We start from the raw sequence: 23,605 nt of genomic DNA on the forward strand, positions 1-23,605 counted from the left end.
TTTTTTTAGATAAAGACTATGTTATTCTTTAATCTACCGCAGAGCATGAATAGGACAGAAATGCATCACTATAACGTTTAATATTGCAAAGCGAGCGTATAACGCTGCGTGAATGGACGAATATTTATGGTGTTGTGTTTTTGTGCACCTGCGTCTCTGTATCAGACATCCATTGCTTATTTATTATTCCTGTCAGCGGCGGTTCTGTGTTTTCATTCAGCTCATACCTGTTCATCTGCATGAGGCCCGAGTTTCTATTTAACACTGGGAAAACTGTTCGAATTTCTCTCTGTGCTCAATAGCTGTTTATTTTATAGCGCTTTTATTCGCCTCTGACTATATGACACCTTCAGCGGCAGAAATGGAAATGTACTGTACGTCTTAAAGAACGGAAAAAAAATATTTCGGGGTGCGCTAGCATTCAAAGTAGGGGTGATACTCGAATGCATCACGAATACAAGGTGAAGTACAAGTTATTTAAAATTCACCCGGCTGCGCCGTGACATATTATTCGCAAACAAGAATCCCATCTGAACTTCAAAGGATCCGTTTTCTATCTGCTCTTCAGTTTCTGGTAAAAAAAAAAGTTGTAGGTTTGTGTGATGAAAGTTGTGTGTTCCCTCAGCCGGCGTCATCCCATGGGACTGATCGTCGCTCTCGATGACAACAAGGCTGCGTCAGGCGAGCTATTTTGGGACGACGGAGACTCTCGAGGTATTTCGGAGGGGTTTGCTATTAATTAAAAGTTGTTTTTTCTCCTGCAGTTCGCTGTCAGAAACACGAATCTACCTTATACAGGACTCAATAACAAAAAATGTTTTTCCCGAAACGCCTGGTTAAGTCAGAAGTTCAGATATCTGCTAAAATGTCTTTTTTTTTAAAGGTTTTCTCTTTTATATATTTAACTGGTAGCACTTTTACAATAGTTCATTAGGTAACGTTATACATTAGGAAACATGACATGAGAATTAACGGTACTTTACAGCATCTTAGTGAACGTTAACATTTGGTAATGCGTTATTAAAATCATCATGAAATAACATAAAATCAATTCACGCGCTGTGAACCAACAAACAACGAAGGACTGCATTTTTATTAACTAACATTAATAAGATTATAAGATTAAGTTATTATAAAGTGTTACCATTTATATTTCATTAAAAGTTAATTTTCTTTAAAAATATGTATAAAAAATTATATATTTAATTTGCAAATACACTTATAATTGAACTTTATGGTTGATATATTCACGGAGCAAACATTTAGCTTTTACATTTCAATTTCAAAAGTGCTCAGCGCTCAGCAAATAAACAAATATTTAAGTTGATTGGCTCATAACTTATCCTTCTGTCTGTTTTGTAGATACTGTTGTATCCGGTCAGTTCATTCATTACCAGTTTTCCGTGGCTAATGTAGGTCATGCTAATTTCACATTTTTCACGTTTTTTAGATTGCATTACATTGTACTAAAGCGCATTTAAGTCATTTTTAAACGGCATCTATTACAAAAATCATTTTAAATGTTTTTCTTTTTGTTTTTTGATGGATCAGAGTACTTTGTCCATGCACGTTTCCCACAATGGATACCAGGATCCAAGCAACTTGAAGTTTGAGAACATTACAGTATTGGGAGTGAACGCATCTCTTGATCTCGTGACCGTTTCAGACGGAAACACTTTCATCTCTCTGTCTGAGTCCCAGATTCAATACGATATGGACAAGCAGGTAATCATAGTTATAATATTGAAGTTTTCTATTCACCACCAGTCAGTATGAAACGGTATTTATGACTTATTTCAATTGAAATATTTGTGTTATCACTGAAATGCTATTCTATTATTTTGAATGGATTTTATTTATAGTTTATACTTTGTGTTCATTTTAAGTCATTTTTTTGTAGTTTTTCTTTTTCTTTTTTTTTGTTTTTAAATATGTCTATATAGATTTTAGTGTTTTTTTTTATTTCAGTTATAGCTATTTTAGTAAATCTAGTTAAATTAAAAATAAGAAATGTTGTCTTGGAAATACACTAAAATAACTTTTTATTTTATATTTTATATATATATATATATATATTTTTTATGTTTGAGTAACCTTAAAAGAAAAACAAATATAAAAAATATAGTTTGCATACAAAAATTCACAATAAAGTATGCTTGCATTTGCACACTTTTAGTTGTGCATTTTTGTGATGAAAGCAACATTTCTGCTTTTTTGCATTGTAATAATATATATTAAAAACTGCACGGTGAAGACAAATTTTTGCTAAATAATACTACGGTACGCAAACATGCATGCACTGCAACTGAAGTAAAAAAACGAGAGCCAACAGGCAGATGAATTGACAGAAACACCAGTCTAATATTTTTATTAAAGCCAAGGTTTTCTCAACAAAAAGCCATTTGAAAATAGCCGTCCTTCAATGGACTTTACAGAATTCTCAGAAATGAATTAGCTAATTTGACATTCGGAGAACATCTCTAAACGAAGTGAAAAATGGAAAAAAAATCTTAGCCGATGTAACCTAATTAGGACTGTGAGCCAGTCCAACAAACCATGTCCACAAAATGGAGCCTGACTTCTGTTTAATGCGGAGCAGGATTCCCTAGGGTACCAGGAGAGGCCCTGTCATTCGTAGTGAGTGTCCAGGGATGCTCACGGACCAGAGATTGAATTTGTCAGGGCTCTCAAAAGCACACACGCATTAGCCTATGATGAAGGGCATCGCTTTCTCTCGGAGCTCAAGGTCTTGGAATGACAACACGAGGACGTGCAGACTTCGGTCTTAAACTACGCGTGACACATTAATGTCAGCCGCTGTAATTTATGGCACATCCGGCAACTAACGCAAACGCAACAGTGTTTGTCATTTTTGTCACCCACGTCCTTTAACTAGAGGCATCAACGGCTAGGATTCTGACGAGAATGCACCTGCAGTCTTTTGTGCAATATGGAGGGCAGACCTTCCAGGAAGTCTTTTAACAGAACATGTGAAAATGCGCTTATCCACCGTAATTTATGGCACGTCGTTAGTGCTAGCTGGGATTCTGGTGTGAATATACCGGATATCTTTTGTTTGATATTCAAGTAAAGGTGACGTGAAATTCGATGGCGTCAGCATGCACTGATTGAAAGTGTTAATGTGACGATATGCACACCAACCAATTAAATTTCTGTATTTGAGAAACTTTGCATATGACGTGAAGTGGTACATTGGTATATGGGTAGCTGACAAATAAAAATCAGTGTCCTACGGTGAAAAAATGTCACCATGAGTCACCATGAGAAAAATATATCTTCATTCTTAGAGTTACAAATAGCATGAAAGAGGTTTTTCTTTCATTTTAGAGTTTTTTTCCGTCACACCATAGGACACACTGACACATCAGCTATACTCAAACAAACATTAGACAGTCATTGACTGTTTTTGGTCTTATAGGTGCTATATCTGAAAAATCTGGAGCTGGAACTAGGCAAAGACTACACGGTCAACTGGGGGGCCCAAATCTCTGCAAATATCGATTGCTATCCTGAAGGGGGTGAAGATCAGGCTAAATGCGAAGCCCGCGGCTGCATCTGGGAGGTCAGAGAGGACGATGTTCAGTCTTCAACCCCGTCGTTTTTCACATAGACACTTTGATTCGATATCTGTATACAGAAAACAAATGGCAAATTTGCACTTTTGCTGTAACTTGTTTCTGTTCCCTTTTATAGGCATTTAGTGTGCCTCGGTGCTATTACGCTGAGAACCACGGCTACGTCACCAATAACAAGAACGAGACCGCGAGTGGCATCACTGTAGATATAGACCGCAATACTGAATTCCCAGCTCAACGTTCTCGATCTTCAGACGTCAGCAAACTACGGGTGGAAATCACATACCTGAGTGGAAGAAGCCTACGTTGGAAGGTACGCTTTTCTAAATTTAGGATTAAAGCCAAAACAATTACAAAGAATATATAGTTTACCTTTTGTATTTGAAAGAAACTTTTAGTGGTTCAGAAAGTTTCCTTTTGGCAATGATGAGGTAGTTTTACTCTAGTTTTCAATGTAAACATTGTGCATGTCCATTTAAATAAATAAATATAAATATATTTTATATATATATATATATATATATATATATATATATATATATATGTGTGTGTGTGTGTGTGTGCATTTAAAAAAAAAATGCATTTAAATGCAGACATTCGGCCTAGTAGTAAATGGTTCTTAGACTAACAATTTCTACATGAAAATTTTATACAAAGACACTTTTATCACTATAGAGACCTTTTTGTGCAATAGACATGGATGTTAAAGATTACATTTTTAGAAGCGATGGGAAATCAAACCCATAACATTGGCATTACCGGTGCCATGCCCTATTTTTAAGTAGAAAATAAATGATTACATTTTAAGGTTTAAAATCATGGCTGACTGAGTTCGTATTCATCTAGATCTTCGACCCAGAAAATGCACGCTATGAGGTCCCCATCCCCCTCGACCTGCCAGCCGCACCAGAAACAGCGGAAGACAACAGAGAATATAGGGTTCAAATCAACGATAAACCATTTGGCATCCAAGTGATCAGAAAAGCAACAGAAGAAGTGATGTGAGTAATCTGAATTAGCCTGGTAACAGTCCAATAATGTGGTAGTAAATAGGTAAGTTATGTTACAAGTTATAGTGTTTATTTGATTTGCTCTCACCATTTATTAAGGTTCTTCACCATGTGTAATCGTCTTCCACAATACATTTACATGCATGCATCTGGCAGATCTAAAGCAACTTCGTATTGCATTCAAGGATTTTTTTTTTTATTCATGTATTTCCTGGGAACAGAGCCCATAACCTTGGCATTGCTAAGAACATGCTCTTTTTACTTTTACATGTTTTTTTGAAACTGCATTAAATAAATGTAAAGTATATAGCTTATGTACGACATGCATGTTAAACGCTAGCATTTAAAGAAGACCAGCATGTCATAGTTACCAAAGATATCTTAACTACAAATTAATTAGATATAACTCTAAATAGCGGTGCTGATGGTGCACTTTCAGGGTTTTTCAGAAGGCAGAAAGCATCTTGAGTGTTTTGTTTCGTTAAATCTCGTTCTCTAGATGGGACTCGGCCCTGCCGGGCTTCACGTTCTCCGATCAGTTCCTTCAGATCTCCACGCGACTTCCCACAGAATACGTCTACGGTTTCGGTGAAACAGAGCACCCCACCTACAGTCATAGCCTCAACTTCCACAAATACGGCCTGTTCGCAAAAGACCAGCCACCGGGGGTGAGTGTCAGAAACAACGGTGATGTTTTACAAGCCTTCCTGAATGATAAGCTATCTGCACTTTAAACACTGGGATACGGTTTGGTCGCTCGGTACAGTAATGAAAAGCCGTAATGCTACGACAGTTCACTTCAAACGTAAAAGAAACAAATACATACATAATGAAACTTTTTTTTTTTTTTTTTTTGTTACATTTTGAACATGTAATTGCATTACGCTCGTTTTATTTATAGTTATTTATATAATAAAATAAAATGAATTTAATTGTTGTAAAACAAATACCACCATGAAATGTTTTTAAAAATAAAAACAAAACATTAAAGCGTGTTCGCATAAAAATGTGTATTGCATATTTACACAGTAATGTTTGAAATTATTTAAATATTATTTAATTATCTATTTAAATAGACTTTATAGATTGTTTGAATTAAAGAAAAATATATATTTTTAAAAATATTAGTAGTATTTGTATATACAGTATATATATGCATACTTTGTTTTTGTTTCTAAAGTTATTTTAAAAAAACATAATAGAAGGTTTTCTGAAGGCTCATGCACTGAATATTGACTGAAAGTCAGCTTTGTATCACAGGGAATAAATGACATTTTGCAATGCATTCACATGTGATTTTTGTTTTGTTTTAAATTGTAATACTATTTTACAATATATGAAAGATCATAGTAGGTTTTACGAAGTGCCATACACATAGATTGAATCAGCTCTGTCTCTCTTAACGTTCCTGTTATCTCCTGTCAGTCGTTTATACTGGACACACTAACAATGTTATTCTCTGACTCACTTCATGTCACAGTGCCCAGAGAAAGACAAGCAAAGAGAGAGCTCTGTGAAGGAAGGGAGAGGGATGTAATTAGGTTAATTAAAACAGAGAGATGGGATTTGCAGGGTTCATTCCTTTAAGCCAAATAAAAATCTCTCATTAACACTTAATTGTCTGTTTAGCACTGAGAACAACTGAAATCGCATCGCAAACTCAAACTCCAATCTCCTTCTTCCCATCCGCAGTATAAGCTGAACAGTTACGGAGTCCATCCTTTCTACATGGGTCTGGAGAAATCCAAAAATGCGTCACGGCGTCCTCCTGCTCAACAGCAACGCTATGGGTGAGTAAAACCGAACACAGGACACATCCTGCACCGGAGGCTCGTTCTTGTAGGCCGAGACACGTCTTGAACCTGTCTAAGATGCTTCGCTGTTTTGAGCTGGTCTAGTTAGCTTGATCGTAGAGAGAAGCAAAAAAAAAAAAAAAAAAAAATTACTTTGCACCTCCTTCGCAGTATTATTTAACTTAATAAAACAATGGTTTATATTTGAAATGAAATTCATTTCTTATAATTAATTTAGGGATATTGAGCATTTAATTAGACTGAGTCTTCGTGTGTGTGCATAAAAATGTGCTGTTAAGAAATATATAAAAAATATATATATTTTGCTATAGAAGTTATATTTCACGCCTACTGATATATACATTTTTTAATAAAATAAAATAATATTGTTTGTTAATAAAACCTATTTATGAACGAGCAAAAACACTATTATTGTTGTAATCAGAAAATTATTATTAATTAATAAAGCCGCATATAAATGCTTTTGGTTATAATTGGTTATAATTGGCTCCAATTGGTCAGCAGAAACATTATAATAATTGTAAAATACCTCACTGAGATGACAATCGCGGGATGCACTGGAAAGGCAAGAAAAAACATTGCAGTTGTAGAGGACTTTTCTGTAAGGCAAAAAAAAACACAGTTGTAACACAGTAGTCTCTTTATGAGACTAAAACTCGGCGCTTGCTGCATCTTTAACAACAAATAATTGTAACAAATCGGTCCATCGCTCACTGGCGTGGGTTTTTTCAGCAGGTCTTAAGGTCGAGATTGGAGAGGACGCTGTTTATCAGACGCGAAAGGCTGAAATCTAGCTTTAGTGCGAGGAACTCATGCTTATTGCAGGAGTTTCTCTGGAGCTGCTCACACATAATGGTGCTGCTGCTGCAGTGGGGCTTTTAACAGAGAAAGTCTTCTGCATTCAAGCGCTGTCTCACAAACGCTCACACACACATTTTAATTCTTACATAAACACACGCACGCAGGCAGTCGGGTAAATGAGCATCCTGAGAACCGCAGCAGGAGAACAGCTTTGATGTGCTTCACTTTATCCACAGAAGTTCAAAGTAGTGCCCTTCAGTTTGAATGCAGATGCGTTTAACACCTCGACGCATACAGCATGTCGCAGAAACGGACAGTTAAAGACCTCTGAAATGATTTAAAGCTTTTATTGCATTAGTTGTCACGTTTCTTTTGTAAAAGGAAGTTGGGAATGTACATTCTTTTCTGTTTTTTTTTTTTTTTTTTTTGTCACAGTTCAGTCACATTTGGCAGCTTGTGCACAGACCAAAAAAATAATAAAGGAACTCATATCAAAATAATAAAACGAAAGCCAATTACTAAATCGTAGTTGGAAAAATGTATCTAATTTAATGAATTAAAAAAATTATAATTTATATTATACATGTTATTCATTATTGTTAATATTTATAAGACACTTTCATAAAGAAAATCACAACTATCAGTTAGAAAAGAAAATTCTTATTTAATATAATTAATTTAAAACATTTTTTTAATTAAATTAAAAACTTTTAATTAAAAATCAAGTCTTTTATAGTTATATATTATTTTGCTTAAGTAATTATTTGCTTAATTAGAATTAGAAATTTTATTTACTTATTATTTCTGTTTCATGTAACTATAATTATCTCTAATATTTTAGCTGTAAAGAGAAAATAATTAAAAAACGAGGTTTGAATTATTTTGAGAATTAAATTTGCTCATGTTTATTTAAATATAAATAATAATAATCCAAAATATAATTGCACGTTTTTTTTTACTCTTATGATTTCGGGGTGAAGTGTCAACTGGAGTGTTTTCACCTCGTAGACATTGACTTAAAACCACAAAACTCTCATTTTAATTTTATGCGACCCTTAAGATGTAAACATTATCATAAACTGTGTCCAGTGTGCTGTCTGTCATAAAAGCATTAGAGGGAATCCGCTGTTGCCGTTCAGAAGCTGTGTAGGTGTGCAAAAAACCAAGCTGATGCGACACAGGAATGATTTCATCTTTTTTTTCTTCTTCTTCTTTCTTTTTTTTGCAGATGTGACCTTCCAGCCTACTCCAACTTTGACCTACCACACCATCGGAGGTATCTTGGACTTCTACATGGTGATGGGACCCACTCCAGAAGAAGTGGTTCAACAGTACACCGAGGTGTGTGTGTGTGTGTGTGTGTGTGTGTGTGTTTCCTGGCTTGATGAGGTTTAGCAGCTGGAGTCTCTCTGCCTCATTGCCCACAGTGTACGCAGTCTAAGCACACACACCAAATAACATCCGAAAACTCACATGCATAAATGAAATACATAAATATTTATCTAAAGGAAGCTCTCTTGTCACGCAGACAGAAGGGGCTATTAGATTCTCTTAAGCCACTTGAATATTTATGTCCTAAAAATTATTTGCATAAAATGTAAAATATAATTCTCTCTGTTTGTGCGTGTTATCTGACAGATGATCGGCCGCCCGGTTCTTCCAGCCTACTGGTCGCTCGGATTCCAGCTCTGCCGCTACGGCTACGCCAACGATACGGAGATCGCGGATCTTTACAGAGACATGAAAGCAGCTCAAATACCTTATGTAAGAATCTCATCTTGTAGTTTGTGCATGTGTCTTTCAGTCTCCTCCCGAACGCAACAATAAACACGGTTACGTAAATCTCATCGACCTTCAAAACTTTGCATTAGAACTTCAGCAATATTGTGTTTCTCACTTTAAATACCTCAACCGGAGGGATCTGCAACCTGACTGATAAAAACTCAACCTTCTTTAGCTGTATTAAGACTTAAAGTGGTACCTGGAGTGAGTCACCGACTCATAAAAATAAGAATAATGCCTTCATACTCCTTCTATTAGACGTTTCTTCTAAGAAAAGCATCACTAGTATTTATAATTGTTCATTGTTTGAGCCAACAATGGTAACATTTAACTTGTGTTTGTGTGTGTGTGTATATATAACTAAATTACACCTGGCAGCTTGTGCATGGATGAATATATATACATAGTGTATATACTGTATATACATAGATATCTTTCATCTCTTAAAGGACGTGCAATATGCAGACATTGACTACATGGAGAGGCAGATGGACTTTACTCTGGACCAAGTGAACTTTAAAGGACTGCCTGCTCTGGTGGACCAAATGAGGGCTGAGGGAATGCGTTTCATCTTCATCCTGGTACAAACTATTCTCTGTTACCGCGGAAAAAACAAAGTTGTTTCCATGAAATGGTAACCGTAATGAGAGCAGAGCGATCGATGTAGTCTGACATCAGAAGTCTCTTCTTATTCTGGCCGAAAAGCACGCAGAGAAATGTATTCTGTACCAGAACTACATGCTTTATTTGTTTGTGTGCTTCAGGACCCGGCGATAGCGGCCAATGAGACAAAAGGCTCATACCCTGCATTTGATACCGGGATTGAAAAAGACGTTTTCATCAAATGGCCTCCTGAGCTCAGCAATGACATTGTGTGGGGAAAGGTATGACAAATACAAGGAGGAAGAGGGACGTATATTGATTCTGAGTCAATGCCTCATAGTTTTGTTGACGGTACATTTTTTTGCCACGAGGTTGAGGTCCTTCGTGTTCTGAAGTACCTTGAATTCTGTATGTATCTTGGTTTCCTTGTGTTGTAATTTAGAGAATTATAATACAGTTATCTACATAGCATAGAAATACAGTAAGTTTGCCATAGCTAAAAATATTTTATTTTTAAATGTATATTTTAATACCATGTTCCATAATGCTCTCAAACAAGACGGATATGTCATGGTAAAACAAACCGAACGATAACAAAAATAGCACAGATCATCAAATCCATTGTTAATCCTCAACAGTAATTGTGCTGTTGTTTTCCCTCCAAAAATAATGTCACTGGCATCAAGGATAATGCAGAGTTTTCCCAATTTAGTCTTAATTGGAAATAACCACTGGGAGGTGAATTAATTAACCCATTAATTAACAAAAATGGGGAAGAAGTGGAAATTTGTTGATTATTTTTCAATGCTTGTTGAAGATTTCCAAGTTTTTTAAATGAGGTTAAAGGTGCCGCATGCATGCTTTTGATTGCAATAAAGCATATAATACCATAAAACGTTTGTAGAAATTCAGGAAGCCTACTAAGGTCACATTTTTCTTTTGGAAAAACAGCACAGTAAAATCAGTCTGATATCAAAACTGTGTTCCTTGTCTGAATGTGTGGTTTTGTTTTGTTCTCTGTGACTCTGTCTACTATTAAATATATTATATATATATATATATATATATATATATATATATATATATATATATATATATATATATATATATATATATATTAGAAAGCGTATTACAGCCACTGAAGCTAGCAAACAAACTGGGTCAGAGACTGCAGGTTCTACCCAATCGAAAAAAGCCTTGTCATCTGTCTAAAAAGCTCCATGAACAGAGGCAAATTAAAACAACTCATCAATGTATAGTGTACGGCTTGTTAAAGTTTTCTTGTCTGTTACAGGTTTGGCCTGACTATCCCAATATCACTGTGGACAATTCTTTGGACTGGGATTCTCAAGTCGAGGTATCTGCCTCTCTCACTTAATTACCCTTCTCTAGAAATTGCTTTCTATCTCTCTTTAATCAGAGACTGGACATCTTTTCTCTTGTTCCCCCTTCCCAAGTCTATTCATTCTGAAGTCCTCAGTACAATGGGCTATAATTGCTAATGCAGTCAAGAGAGATGAAAGTGACATCATAGATACTATCAACCAATCAGCATGTGGAAGACACGCCATCGCCAATGAGCACATAATAGTGCTATACTGTAATGCCCAGTATTATATCAGCCAATCAGCACAAAGAAGACAAACCAACAGCTAAAAAGAACAGATCAGAAGTGAATCAGCACATTATTATTTAAACGAATACGCATGTTGCGCTACTGTAATATCCAATCAGCATGTAGTATTCATTAAAGCACCGCAGCAATTTTAATTGTGTGCATTTTAACTTAAACCTTCAGCTATTCAGAGCTTTTGCGGCATTCCCCGATTTCTTCAAGAACGGTACCGCAGAATGGTGGGGAGAGCAGATTAAAGACTTTTACAACAGCATCACAAAGTTTGACGGACTCTGGATCGTGAGTGCTTTGTCTTTTCATTGTCATCTTGGAATGAATTTTCAAGAAATGTCAAGTTAAGCTTTATTTCGATTAGGAACAAAGCGGAACTAACTATAAGTAACTAACAAGTATGTCTTTTATGATTTTGCAAATGCGTATCAACTAACTCTTAGTATAGTGGTGGGTATAAGTTGACATGTAACCTACTTGCAAAATGTTTATATAGTTGATAAAATATTGGAGGAGCATCAAAGTAAAGTGTTAGCAGATATTAAACAGACAGTCTCATATCCCTAACGAAAATACTAAAATGTATTTGAAATACATTTATTTCATGCCAAATATACTACAAATACAAGTACTTAATAAAAATACCCTGCAATTGTACTTTTAGTATATTAAACTGGTATACTTTAAGTTGCTACTATATGCTAATAACCAATTAAAGTATGTGGAATTAGTGCTGAATTCTAACTAAATATATTCTTTGATTGAGCTAAAGTTGACCTCTTGCAAGTACACTTTAAATATCTTGCATTTAAAGACATCATTAAGTATTATATACAATATCGTTATTAATGATATTATTCAAAGATCATGCAATCCTTATCAATAGTGGCATTAAAACACATTTTAGACTTAATATTAAGAAGTGTTGTGCACAAGTTGGTATTCAAATAAAGTTTAATTATAATTTTCATATCAGTATATATCAGTCTCTAGCGATATGTTAACACATTTTTTTTTAATTTTTAAAACACGTTTTTTTATATACTTTTTTTATAGGTGTAAGTTATCAGACAGTTTTATGTATTAAAATGGTAAAAAGTATTCTTTTTGCTATTGTTGCTCTTAAAACAACCCGTCAAACTCCGTAAATGATAGATTCATGAGAGTGATGTTGAAATCTTCTTGTCGATTTCGGAATACGTCCCACTTGATAAAGTCATTGTGCAAGAACAAAAAGGAAGGTTTCGCATAGCCACGCCCCATTTCTGCAATCATTTGCATACGGTCGCGTTTTCTTTTGCGTTCTGTGAATAGCAACCATTGCGTTTTTCCTTCCCGAAGGACATGAACGAGCCGGCCAGTTTCGTGCATGGAACAGTCGGAGAAAATTGTCTAGGAAACGAAGATTTGGAAAGCCCTCCATACATGCCCCGTAAGCGTCTAATGAGTGCACGACGGTCCACATTGACACTTGATTTCAGCTCTAACATTAATGCGTGTGACTTTCCCCAGCACTGGAGTCCATGCACAGAGGTCTGAAGCACAAGACTTTATGCATGAACAGCGAGCAGATCCTGGCCGACGGCACGCGCGTCAAGCATTACGATGTCCACAACTTGTACGGCTGGGCTCACACAAAACCAACTTACGAGTCAGTTTTTCTATTCCTCTGTATTCACTACTGTTTTATCACTTGGCTGATCTGGAAGGAGTTTTAATTCCTGTGTTTTTTACGTGTATTTCCCAGTGCTTTGCTTAGTACCACTGGAAAGAGAGGTGTCATAGTTACCCGTTCAACATATCCATCCAGTGGACGCTGGGCAGGACATTGGCTGGGAGACAACTACTCCGCCTGGGACCAGCTTCTGAAGTCCATCATAGGTATGTGCATTCACTGCATTTACATCTTAGCAGATGCTTTTATCCAAAGTGACGTACGAATGAAGACATGCAAGAACTATATGTAAGTCAATGTTAGCCTAATGCAATACAAATTCTTTTAAGAAACAAGTAGATAAAATAGAAAAAAAGAAATCTAATTATAGTTTCAGTTGTTTTTTTTTTGTTTGTTTGTTGTTTACTAGTGGGAAAGTACTTTTTCAGTAAGGTTTGTGGTCAGTTTTTTTTTCTTTTTTTTTTTTTGAAAGAAATCAATACTTTTATTCAACAAGGATGCATTAAATTAATCAAAAGGTGACAGTAAAGACATTTATAACATTACAAAAAAATTTAAATAAACGCTGTTTTTTCGCTGCTATCAAATGATTAATAAAAATTCATAAATAAATACATAATATATATATGCATGTGCTGCATATATTTTTGTATAAAGACACACGCATACAATATGTATTTTTTTGTATGTAATATTTACGTTTACAAGTTTATATTTATATAATTTATATTATAATATAAAAATATATTTTATATAGAACATACTTTTTCATAAAAACTTAAATGCAATTAATCGCACTGCTAACAGCACTACTTTCTATACAAGAATCCATAGAAATAAATGTATTGTGGCTTCTGCAAAATTATTAGGTTGTATTGTAATATAAAATATATTAATAAATAGTATTAATTTTAATAGAATAAATACAGCCTCTGTAAGCATAAGATACTTATTTCAGAACTCGTTATATACTAAATAGAGATTTTCAATGTATTGAGGCGACAAAAATGTCCTGATATATGGTGCAAGAATCAAAGAAAAGATAGCAGAACTTGAAATCAAATTAAGGACAGCAAGATGCATAACCTTGCCTCAGATTATTAAAGAGACTTCTTAAAACAGGCCAGAGTTATAAATCAGCCAGAACGCTCAAAAACGTGGCAACAAGTTGTGCATGGGCAATAAGCACATTTGTTTTTTATACAAATTGTCCTCATGATTTGGTTTTTGACCCACTTCTCTAATTAAACGTGGAGTTTTTGTACAGTTCAGTGCATTAACTGTGTTTCCGTATCCATTAAAAGCTCTCTCTTTTTCTTGTCTTTTAGGCATGATGGAGTTCAGCATATTTGGCATCCCTTACGTAAGTGCCTCTCTCGTCCTGCCGCAGCACTCGTTATTGATTTTTCATTTGTGCTTTATTTCCTATCAAACAATGTTTTTAGTTCAACTGGGCACATTACACTAGCATGCAGCCATTACACTGCCTCTAGAGTTTATTTATTAATGTTTTGGAGTTGGCTCTTGCGGCCCTTGTTTTCGAAGAGATCTATATTTGTGACTTTCTCCCTCTGTATTTGTCTCTTTTTCTCTTCTTATTCTCCCTCTTCGATTGTGTTGTAGACCGGCGCTGATATCTGCGGCTTCTTTAACGTTGCTGAATACGAGATGTGCTTGCGCTGGATGCAGCTTGGAGCTTTCTATCCGTTCTCCAGAAACCACAACACCATCAACATGCCAGTAAGAACACAGCCGTAGAATCGCTTTATTCATGCATTTGCTTTTTTATTGGCCGGCTTTGGAATTTTTTAGACCAGAGTCATCCAAAACTTTCAAAATCTTATTGTGAGCGTAAAGTAAAAACTTTAAACCGTCTTATGCTTTTCATCACATAATTTATAGATCTAAACATGGGAATGATTAAAAAAAAGTGATTAAATATATAAATATAAACATTATTATTCAATATAGTATTAAACTAAGCAAATACTGCGATCGCAAAATACAGAAATGTGTATTTAAAATAGAGAAAATAAAAATTCTGCTTTAAAAAAATCTTAATTTTATTATTTATAAATATTCTTATTATAAGAAATATTACTATTGTAATATTTGTAAGGGTGCAAAATATTGCCCCAAAAAAATTATGATTATATATCAATATGTATGTTAACAAACAAACTAACAATTAAATAACATAAATACATTTTAGTGAGTTTTGCTTTCGCCAACTTAGAGGGCAAAATAATGAAGTGATGCCTACTCGCTTCACCAATGGCGTTGTGGTATTTAGATCACATGTTTCTTAAGGTGTGGTTATGAGTGCATCACATGAGAAGTGATGAGTGATAGTTAGGTTCTCTGGTCGAGTGAGCAGTCCGGTGGCAGTGACTTCATTCACTGCTTGTTCTGGGAACAGTGCAGTGGGGAAAGAGCAGGCGTCCATTTGCACAGCCTTGAACACGAAGCGTTGGAGGACGCCGATCTCCTGGAGCACCAAAAGGTCCCTGGAGTATAGGTGCAGAAGGTCTTCACTTGGAACACGCAAGCAAAAGTACCTCGGAGTGAAGGTTTGCTCTCCGGAGCTTCTGCCTCTCTGGGCTGGAGACTCAGAACTCGGCCGGTCCGCTTTGTCTCTCTAGGATGGAGACTCGCCACGCTGGACGAAGGCTCTGAATGAAGTTTGAACGTAGATGCTGTCTTTCCTCGTAGGTGGTATCTGTTGCTGCCTCGAAGCTGGAGGATGTGGTATCTGCTGTTGTCTCTTCCCTCACCTGCCAGAGGTTCAGAACGCTGGTGTTTCTCTCAGTGTCTCACCTCTGTATAGACTCTGTTATGGTCTCGCTGGAAGGGGGACGCAGAACTTTGGTGGTCTGTTGCAGTCGTTTCCCTCAAAACGGAGGTGTTTCTGTTAGTGTCTCTTTGGAGGGGAGACTCAGAACAGTGTATCTGTTAACGTTTTTCCATTGCGGTACTCTGCAGTATGTTGGTGAAGGCCAGAAACTGCATTCTGACCAATGAGAAGTCCAGGCTTTTTTTTTTTTTTTTTACCAAAGGTCTTCTTCTTGCCCTTCTTCTTGCCCTTGCCCTTGCCCTTGAGGTGTCTGGCTGTTTATCTGATGCCATTTGACAGTTTGCTTATGTTAGTCCACCAAGATCCAATCAAAATGTCGCAAATCTTTGTCCACTATGGTGGCCAGAGGGGCCCTAGAATGTGCTGTCCACTACAAAATAAATTAATTAATTAAATTAAATTAACAATAATAATAATAATAATGACGTTATGCTATTCTTATTCTTATCATTGCCAAATAAAAATATTAAACAACAAACATTACTATTATAATATTTTACAGTAAAATTACATTAGGAGAAATAATATTATTATTATCATCAACATATTAATTATTACTATTTATACATAATTTTTTTCATTCAATTTTAAACAATCTATACAACAGCCATAGCTTCTTCTTTTTTCTTTTTTTAAAATTTGCTCCAAGCAATTTTGGCTTAATCATGCTCAGAAAATTGATGGATGTGACAGGGGACTTGTGGGATCATTGTTCAGCAAACAGTGTAAAACGGACCTTAATTGAGCCTTATATGGCATTAAGCCTGATAATCAGTGACAGTGAGTGACAGGCATCAAAATAGAGGGGGAAACGAGATAATGTCACTGTACAGACAGCCATGACAACTTCCTACATGAACGCTTGTCTGTATGATGCCCTGAGAGAGTATGAAAATGATCTCTGAATCAGAGGCAGACGGTGGCTCCAAAACACACGGCGGCGGTTGAAAAGGGCCTCCCGCGCAGGCTCTGACTAATATCTGGCATCCGAAAGACAGGTGGGCTGTCAGGTATGCACTCCAGCACTTGTTTAAAATGTGACCTTTGCGAGTTCTGGGACCTGTCACAAAAATCCAATAAGCCCGGGGAGTGAGAGGAATCGATATGGTGTGGGGGAAATTCTTCAGTGAGTGGACGTGGCAGCTTCGTTACTAACAGATGCATTTGGGGGTTTAATTAAATGCTTAAAGTTATTCAGAACCCTCCTGGGATTCAATCATTAAGAAACGGCTTTGCTAAATGAGTGATTAAACAAAGGACAAACAAACAGAAATAGAATTTGGAGTAGCCTGAAAGTCCTTAAAGACTGTGCACAGAATTAGTTTAGCACACAGATTTGATTATTATTATCTTGATTATTATTATTATTATTATTATTATTATTATTAATAATAATAAATGTATATTTTTTGCTTTTAAATGTTAAATAAAAAAAAAAAAAAATATATATATATATATATATATATATATATATATATATATATATATATATATATATATATATATATATATATATATATTTATCATTTGTCAAATAAAATATTATTAAATAATTTTTAATATTTGATGTTCTATTTGTTTAATTTAATCTTGTCAAAAAATTTAATACAAATTTAATTTAAATAATTGATGATTATTTAATTTGCTGTTTTATTTTGTCATTAATTATACAAGATTATTTATTCATTTAAAATTTTATTTAATTTAATCTGCCAAAATAAATAATTTCAAACTAAATAAACAAATTTCGATTAGAATAAATTGAATTATTCATTTGATTTTTTTATTTTACAATTTGTTTAGATTTTACCTTACACACAAAATAAACTTGTAAAAGTTTAATAAAAAACAAGTGAATGTGCAATTGAGTTCATATTTTATTTTATTATGAGAATCCTATTTTTATTGTATTGGGATGTCGTCTAATGTCTAAATGGTTAAAGGAAAATCTGTAGAGAATTTGGGACTGTAAAATCCGTCAGGATTTTCTTTAAAGTACCTAAACTACTTTTTATCCTGTTGGTAATTATGACGGTCCTTTTGGGAACAGGGCATCGGGAAGGTTGTGTTTTGTGTTATATTGCAGTCGTGTGAGAATTTCTATTACAATCCTTCAGGATTTGTTGCGAATTCTGGCAGAAATCGGGGTTGAAGACATCATCATTTCGCTGTCTTAGTCAACAAAACTGGCGAAAGAGCAAAAGAGAAAACATTTGAGCAGTATTAAATGCGCATACTCCTTTCGGACTTGCGCTAGAATGAAACGCAGAGGAAAAAAATGCTAACAAAACCTCTTATGAAATAGCATGAAATGTATTAGCGGTGGTATTTGACATGCAGTGCCTGAGAGCGGGGAGGTTAGTAGGCTTTATTAAAACAAAAGTGCCAGGCGGTGCTCACGCGACAGCGTTTTCTCCAGCTCTTCTGCCGAGTCATTGACTCGCTCCGCTGTGGAGGTGTCCTCCGCGTGTCTCAATGACAGTTTCAATAAGAGACTGTCCTCGGCTGGCCTCTAGCCCTCGCCGGACGTGTTTATCCCTGCACGTCCCCTTGCTGCTGTAATTACCCCTCCAAGATGTCATTAGCTTTAATGTGGCTACGCAGGCAAATGGAAGGTCATCCAGAGACAAACGGCAGAGGATGAGGGCGTCAAGGTGGCCTGAATTACTAAGTGATAGAGACAAAAACATGTCGGAGAGTGAATAAGACGCACTTAATGTAATCAGTTTAGTGTCATCTGTGTGGCAGTGGACTCCTAAAAATGTAAGAAATTCACTTAAAGCATTCAATGCATTTCTGTTGCTTAATGAACACATTTTTGTCTTTAGGTAATGCGCTCTGACTAGCACCGAAAGTAGCAAATCGTGGTTTTATATAGTTTATATTAATTTAATAAATTAATTTCAGCATTAATTGTAATTTATTTTTAGTACATTATTTTATATTTATGTCTTTTAACCAAAATAAATAAAATAATAAAATAAAATGCACAAATTGTTATTAAATACACACATACACACACACACACACATATATATATATATATATTATTTATATCAAAATAAGTTTAGTATTTAGTATTAGTATATATTCACATTTATTTGTATAGTATTTTTAGGATTAATATGCAAAAGAGCACTTAAATTCCAAACAATAAAAATAGGTTTAGGTAAAATAATAAAACAAAACAAATGGATTTAAATGCAATAATAATAATAATAATAATAATAATAATAATAATAATAATAATAATAATGAAATGACATGTCATTTTTAAATGTCATGTTCAGATCATATTCTTATGCACAAAACATTATATTAAAAAGTTTTTTAGTTTTCCAGTTTTAGTTTCATTTATCCTTGAAACAAGATCATTTACTTTGTGAAAGTAAATGATCCAAATTCCTGTAGAAACTGTGTTCAAGTCAGCGAAACAAGCTGGTGGGGGGTAAACGACAGAAAGTTCAAAAAGACCACCTTCCTTGCTCCTAATATCTGGCGAAGTCCTTGTACTGATGCCGATGCCAGCTGCCAGAGAGAGACGGGCCTCTGCAGCTCAGCTCATAATTCTCCTGCTCCTGCCAAGGTTTCCAAGTTCCTCCGTCTCTCCATCACGCTAAGTCACATGCTAATGGAGTCAGAGGGCAGTACATTTGGAATAATTTAGCTTTTTGTCTGGGAACAGCAGTTGGCTCTAGCAGGAGGAAGGTCTAGTTCATTCAAACACTTTAACACAGAGATATTAGCCTTTCCCATTACATTAGCAGAAGAGTTTTCACTTTATGTGTGAGAGAGGGACAAGGAAGGACAGGAACCATAAACCTACAGTATTCAGTCTGTTTGCTTAGGCTGCCCTCACTATTATTATTATTATTATTATTATTCAATGCTTTCAACAAATTCAACTTCACATAACCTATTGTTATTTTAGAATCTTATAGCTTTGTGAATAACAATATTTTTTAGCAATTTTAATGCTTTTTGTCATTTTTGTAGTAGTCGTTTTTAAATATATTAAATAAATTATTTAGACAATACAAATATTTAATGAGAAAAATATTATTAACTGTATCTGTTACATTATCATCAGTACAATTTTTTAATTCGTTTTTAATATACATTTTACTAAAAAATATTTTTACAGTTATTATTTTGAATCTAAAGGTTTTTAGCAGTTATTATTTCAAATATAAAGGGTATTTTTATATGTTTTGATAAGTTTTAGTTCATTTAGTGTCAGTTATTTTAGTACATCAGGTAAATAGAAATAGTAAATTTAAAAAAATAATAATAATTTTCTTAGAGTATATTTTTGGGTTTGTTTTCCAGTTTTAAACCCATTTAAATATCCTTTGAGCAAAACAAGTTTAGTTAAGCAAACCGCATTAGATATTAAGGCTCATTTTCAGAGAATTATGTTTAATGTACTGTAAGAATATTTTTTCGGGTCAATATCATAAGCAGGTAAAAAAAAGACAACATCTAGCTGTATTCAAAAAAACATTTTCTGAAAACGAGCTTTAATATCATATGCAGCTTGTTTTTAGGACGTTTACAGGAGTTGATTAGCCTTAGCGTTCTCACTTCATTTAGTGTTTAGTGTTTAAGTGTTAGCACGCGAGCATTAGCAGCCAGACCTGTGAACCTGTGGCACTAGAGAAATAATTATCAGATACAGTTCACCTTTATATCTGTGAGCACATTAACTCACGCAGGCCACAGCCTCTGTCTGTCTGACAAACCATTAACACACACACACACACACACACACACACACACACACACACACACACACACACGGGCTCAGATGATGAACAGGGTGCACAGTTATGTCTGGATTCAGCGGGACACAGCTGTACGGATTTGAATCGTGCAAATACGAAATATAGTTCGGAGCTAAAGTATTTATTCCCACGGTGTCACAATGCATAATGCAGGACATGCGGCGTCGTTCCACATCTACACCGTAAATAAATCAGTTACACGGATAATACAAAATACAAAATGTATTTTATTTGATCACTTCGCATTTGCACAATAAATATCCCTTGCAAAGCAAAGGCACAATAAACAGCGCCGTGCAATTAAAAAAATATATCACGATCAATAATAAAAGCAGAGCGGCGTGTTAAATGACTGTGATGTTTGACAGAGGCAGGATCCCGTGGCCTGGGGACAGGAGTTTGCCGCTGTGTCTCGTGACGTGCTGAACATTCGCTACACCCTCCTGCCGTATTTGTACACGCTGATGTACGAGGCCCACGCTCACGGAAACACTGTGGTCAGACCCCTGCTGCACGAGTGAGTGTCTGCCGTTTAGTTTACAGACTAATGAAAACGGGTTTGCCTATGTGTTTGTTATGTGAACATTAATGGAACGTTCCGTTTTAGCATTTTGCGAACGTTGTGCGAATGTCGCTTGAACGTTCTCTGAATGTTTGCGAAAGCAGAAGTAACGTTTAAACATATTGAACATTCCACTAAAACATGCGCACGGGTCAAAGATGAAATTTTAGTCTCATTTTAGTGTCTTCAGCCTTTTACAAAAGCATATTAAATCATGCAAAGTGTACTTTGATGGTTCGAATAACTTAAAATATGCATTAAAAAATGTTCTTTTGCATTCAGCTTAACGGGTATACAAATGAAAACAATTATTCTGGCTTTTACATGTTAAAATATATAAAACAAATGGTTAAAACCCAGTGGTTGGTCAGAAAACTATAATAATAATGTATGAAAAAATTAAGCTGCGTTATACTTATTGTTTTGATGCTTGAAAACTCTTTTTCATCTTTGACTCATATAATGTTTTGTGGTAAAGTTTAGAGAACATTATTACGTACCATTGAGCAAACATTGTTGTGATAATTTAGCAAGAACAGTAAGAAAGTTTTGTGAATGTATCGAGACCTGTGAGTAAATGATGACGGAAGTCTCTTTTTTGTCTGAAATATCTCTTTAAGACCTTCATTCATGTCCTGCTCCTTCCAAATATATCTTCATTACACCATCTTTTCTTTCTGACACTATTTTCAGTCCATCCTCTCGTTTCAATTACATTTCCCCCAAAGCATCATGGGAATGACTAATCAGAATTTAGCCCAAATGCTGTCTCTGTATTGGTCTTATATTCCTGTATCTAATGATTTTTTTTTTAGCCTGCTTTGATATCGCTGCTCTCGTGACCCGGCTAACCTTCCTCTACCGGAATCTTTTTTTGTTTTGTTCAGCATCTCAACCTCTGCGTGTTTTCATCTCATACTCTAAACCTCTCTCTCTCTCTCTCTTGCTCGTGTTTAGTTCTCTCCCTCATGAACTGTACAGTGTTGAGTGGATGATGTTCTCGGTGCTGTGTTCTGTTCTGTAGGTTTGTCACAGATGAAAAAACCTGGGGCATTGACAGGCAGTTCCTCTGGGGTCCTGCTCTTCTAATCACACCGGCTCTGGACCCGGTATGAAACACCCTGGTTACATTACTATACTAATTACTATGCTATATTAGTAATAATTGTAATACTAATTACAAAAGTCATTATAATGTGTGTGTGTGTGTATATATATATATATATATATATATATATATATATATATATATATATATATATATATATATATATATATATATATATATATATATATATATATATATATATATATATATATACATAGTTTTTTTATCTAGGCTGTGTACATAATAATATTACACTAAATTAATTAAATATTTAAATTATATGACTTAAAATTAAAATAATTTTTAAATACAGTTAAAAGTATGTTTTGATTATTATTATTTAGCATATGTATATATTCAGCCAGTTAAGAGAGACTTGCAGCTTTTATATGTTCATGAATTTATTTCAAACTAATTTTGTTTCATGAAGGGCGTTACTGTGGTCAAGGGATACCTGCCAAACGGCGTCTGGTACGATTACCACACGGTAAGCATTTTACCAGCACGCAAACAAGCAGTTTTTTAGCAAGCATTCAAATCTTTATCAGCATGTCAGTCCTAATGAAGCCATAGCTCCTGAATCAAATTCAGCTGCGCATTGTGTTCTGTATATTGGGGTCTCTTATCCGCTTACATGTGATCTATCATCCAGGGTAAAGCTATAAGAGCAGGAGGAGAGTTTGTGGATATGGATACACCTTTAGAGAAAATTAACCTGCATGTGAGAGCAGGCCACATTCTGCCCTGGCAGAAACCAGAGACCAACACACGCAACAGGTGAAACGATGTCTTAATCCCTCTTTAATGGGCCCTTTTGCTGTACTTGCATACTGTTCTTGCCCCAGAAGCAGTCAAGTTTTCTTTTATATGGCCATTTCTCCTTCTTTAAGAGTTCACACCTTTATCAAGATGAGCAAGTGTCTGAAAACCGAATAACTGCTAATATGTAAATGCGAGTGTATTTCTAAAGCGTTGTATTTTTTTCTTGCAGTCGTCAGAATCCTTTGGGTCTGATTGTCGCGCTTAATGATGGAGGTGTAGCGAAGGGATCCCTGTTCTGGGATGACGGAGAGGGAATCGGTGAGTTTTGTGTGGTTGTGTGTCCGTGAGAATAAAAATAACGGGGAACTTAATGGTGACGTCTGCCTGATGTTTCCAATTCCATTAATGATTCATTCAACCCCGTTCGCTGGAAATATGTGCAAATACGACAGTTCTTCAAAATGATTACATTGCTGCTTGCAGCATTTTGTGACACTTTTAAAATGAATGTTCAGAGAGTTGTGCTGAAGTTGCATTCGTTATTATCCAAAACAGACGAAGTTGACTTTGGCAATGTTGGTTGCATATGTGACAGTTGTCCAGTAAGCGGTGCTAAAAGGCTCGTGC

General features: G+C 35.3%; 1 protein-coding gene across 1 annotated transcript in view; it reads left to right on the top strand.

The window, feature by feature from the left end:
• The window catches only part of LOC122323148 (sucrase-isomaltase, intestinal-like), a 46,891-nt gene that overhangs the window by 19,416 nt on the left and 3,870 nt on the right, over window positions 1–23,605 (top strand). The window contains 25 exon segments of the mRNA XM_043216816.1: window positions 626–714; window positions 1,363–1,412; window positions 1,552–1,725; window positions 3,440–3,583; window positions 3,715–3,909; window positions 4,443–4,597; window positions 5,106–5,274; window positions 6,299–6,361; window positions 6,363–6,396; window positions 8,450–8,562; window positions 8,860–8,985; window positions 9,453–9,584; window positions 9,768–9,887; window positions 10,901–10,963; window positions 11,405–11,521; window positions 12,575–12,665; window positions 12,746–12,884; window positions 12,981–13,114; window positions 14,237–14,271; window positions 14,532–14,648; window positions 20,915–21,063; window positions 22,133–22,217; window positions 22,647–22,703; window positions 22,869–22,993; window positions 23,208–23,296. Coding sequence (XP_043072751.1) covers window positions 626–714; window positions 1,363–1,412; window positions 1,552–1,725; window positions 3,440–3,583; window positions 3,715–3,909; window positions 4,443–4,597; window positions 5,106–5,274; window positions 6,299–6,361; window positions 6,363–6,396; window positions 8,450–8,562; window positions 8,860–8,985; window positions 9,453–9,584; window positions 9,768–9,887; window positions 10,901–10,963; window positions 11,405–11,521; window positions 12,575–12,665; window positions 12,746–12,884; window positions 12,981–13,114; window positions 14,237–14,271; window positions 14,532–14,648; window positions 20,915–21,063; window positions 22,133–22,217; window positions 22,647–22,703; window positions 22,869–22,993; window positions 23,208–23,296 — 2,765 coding nt within the window.

This window comes from Puntigrus tetrazona, chromosome 18 (assembly GCF_018831695.1).
Source record: "Puntigrus tetrazona isolate hp1 chromosome 18, ASM1883169v1, whole genome shotgun sequence".
NCBI classification, from domain to species: domain Eukaryota; kingdom Metazoa; phylum Chordata; class Actinopteri; order Cypriniformes; family Cyprinidae; genus Puntigrus; species Puntigrus tetrazona.